This window comes from Ceratosolen solmsi, unplaced genomic scaffold (assembly GCF_000503995.2).
Source record: "Ceratosolen solmsi marchali unplaced genomic scaffold, CerSol_1.0 scaffold13, whole genome shotgun sequence".
NCBI lineage: Eukaryota > Metazoa > Arthropoda > Insecta > Hymenoptera > Agaonidae > Ceratosolen > Ceratosolen solmsi.
The window spans coordinates 1,159,792-1,162,314 of NW_011948418.1; the positions used below are offsets into that span (position 1 = coordinate 1,159,792).

The 2,523-nt window shown below is 32.1% G+C and overlaps 1 protein-coding gene across 1 annotated transcript in view; it reads left to right on the forward strand.

The window, feature by feature from the left end:
• Positions 1-1,934: 1,934 nt before the first annotated feature.
• Positions 1,935-2,523, forward strand: part of LOC105360087 (histone H5) — a 2,686-nt gene continuing 2,097 nt past the window's right edge. Inside the window, exon 1 of the mRNA XM_011496878.1 lies at positions 1,935-2,344. Coding sequence (XP_011495180.1) covers positions 2,201-2,344 — 144 coding nt within the window. The 5' untranslated portion in view covers positions 1,935-2,200. The remainder of the gene's footprint in view (positions 2,345-2,523) is intronic.

Sequence of the window (2,523 nt, forward strand, 5' to 3'; positions counted from 1 at the left end):
TGAGATTGGTACTTAGTGTATTACAGATGATAAAATAGATTTATCGAGTGCTTTATTTTGCTTTATTTTTACTTTCTCAGCATTTTCAAATGCTCGGTTATTTAATAAAGGTCTCGAGGTCTCGGGATGATATTCATTATCAATTTTTATTTAAGAGCTTGATATTATTAGGGCGTCGCGCACTCGCATTGTAATAGAAATTCGTATCATTACTACTTTTTCTTTCTATTATGTAAGACTCCGTTTTGATAGGGATTAGAGTAAAGAAGAATCTTTGATCGTTAAACTTTCGATGTATTAATGTTTCCCAAAGGCCGTTTATGAAAGTAATTGAGAGTAATATCTTAATTAATCAATGCTGCGACATGCGAATCTTGATGTACATACGTTGCAATTGTGGTCGATGTACGGTACTATGCTACGCGCGACAATGTATTTAGTTATTAATTAATGTACGAATTTTATTGCAAATTATCATTATTAAACGGCAAGTCGTTATAGCTCATCAAAAACACAATTTTTTTATGTACACGTATTAGAGGAAACTAAAATTTTCATAATCAAATTAAAGTATAATTAAATGAAGCATGAGAAAAGAATATTTTAACAAAGTGATTGTAAAACTAAGGCTTTGATAAATTTTTATTACGATATCCTTCTCTGCTTTTCATTTAATTTCACCGAGGTGTCAAGCAAGATACTACAAAGTGAAGAATTTTGGTTGGCAGTCATGAGTTTGCAATTTCACACTTCATAGACTATCCAGACGTAAAGTTACAATTTTTCATGCTAAATGTAATTTTTGTCAAGTAAGTTTATCTAACGAATTATAATGGTAAATGGTAAATTCATTCAACGAAGAAAATGAGAATAATTCCTTACACATCTTTATTATTTGAAATGCGTATTGCAAATCAATTTTATCTCGTTTTCTTTTTAGTTTATTCTTTGAACTTACTTTTAAATAAATCAACTTTTGAATAGAAATTATTTTTTCTTCCAGTAGCCTTCTAACGAACAAATACAAATTAAATGTTATAATTTGATAGCTATTTTTTGCTCGTACGATATGGGTATAAAATTTCTACTATAAATCAAATCCTTTTAGATATCTGTAAATGTATTAAATTGAAAAATACCCAATCTGCCGGATTAACTAGGTTTTTACTAAGAAGGCAAAAGGCCTAATGAACTCAGGATTCAAATGAAAAAAAAAAAAAAAAAAAAAAATAGGTACTTGACCGTGAATCTCGTTACATCCCACTGGATAAAATCCGCGACATATCTCATTTCGCATTTTATAAAGTAATAGAAATCTCGTTAGATTATATTTAACACCTTCTGAAAAGCTCGTAATTCAAAAGTGCATGCAATCATGTATAACTGATTATTTAATAATAAGAATAATATTTCTAATAAATGTAAATGATTAACGAAATTTTATAAACATAGGCAATCTCCAATTTCATCAACGAATATATTATTAACTCAATTAATTTGGGCATTTGTTTGTTTTCAAAAATTCGAATTATTCCGTAAAGCCTTTCGTCAAGCCGTAGATTTCATCAAATACGTAGACATTATCACTGCCGTAACAATGATTTTATTGATTTCCATAGACTTATTATTTCGATAAATGGAAAATTCAGATTATCCGTAAAGCCTTTAATTCATTAAAAGAATCGATTATCAAGTAAATAAAAGAAGCAGCGAATAAAGCTTATTTCAAAATGTGAGAGACGCTCGATTAAACGTAATCGCCACTGACATTGCATCCGAATTTGAATACAATCCCAAATTGATAGTAAAATAGATATTTAAATATCTCTCCGCTGTATGCTAAAATCACAGGCAAAACAAAATTTGTTTCAATCACAAGAAACAACGAAGTATCGAAGTTTGTCTCCCTATGGCGACGCACACATGCAAACAAGTGAATGTTAAAATAAATACATAGAAACGAAGGTGCGTTGTAGTAGCTCAATCAATAAGCGAGAACCATTTATTTAGTCTCTCGTCTCTATATTTCGGCGATATTGAAAAATTTCAAGGTATTCAACGGTTCGGAACATGAAAAATTATCAGTGATACATGCGAATACAATCGAATAATCGGAGACTGCAAGGCATCCATGAAGCTTTGACGCAAGCAATTTACAGACACGGAAAAGAAAATAGCCGCGAGCGCAATAAAAAACAGGATGAAAGCGAAGAAGTCGAAGATATCGGGGCTTGTTGTAGCGGCCTTGCGCCATTTGAGAGACGCCCACGGCTCCACCACCAAGGAAATCATGAAGTACATTAAATCGGAGTACAATGCGTCCGAGGCCACCGTGCAAAGACAAGTTTGTTACTTCACATTGTGCCCCGGCTTTACTCCTCCCTACCAATGACTTTGGTTGCTTTTGCATCTTAATCTAGGCACACATGGCCTACTCAAGCCCTTTCTCCATTATTTAAGTATGAATAATAAACGGGAAGTGTGGTTTATTTAAAATTCGATATTGTCAATAGACTAAAGAGG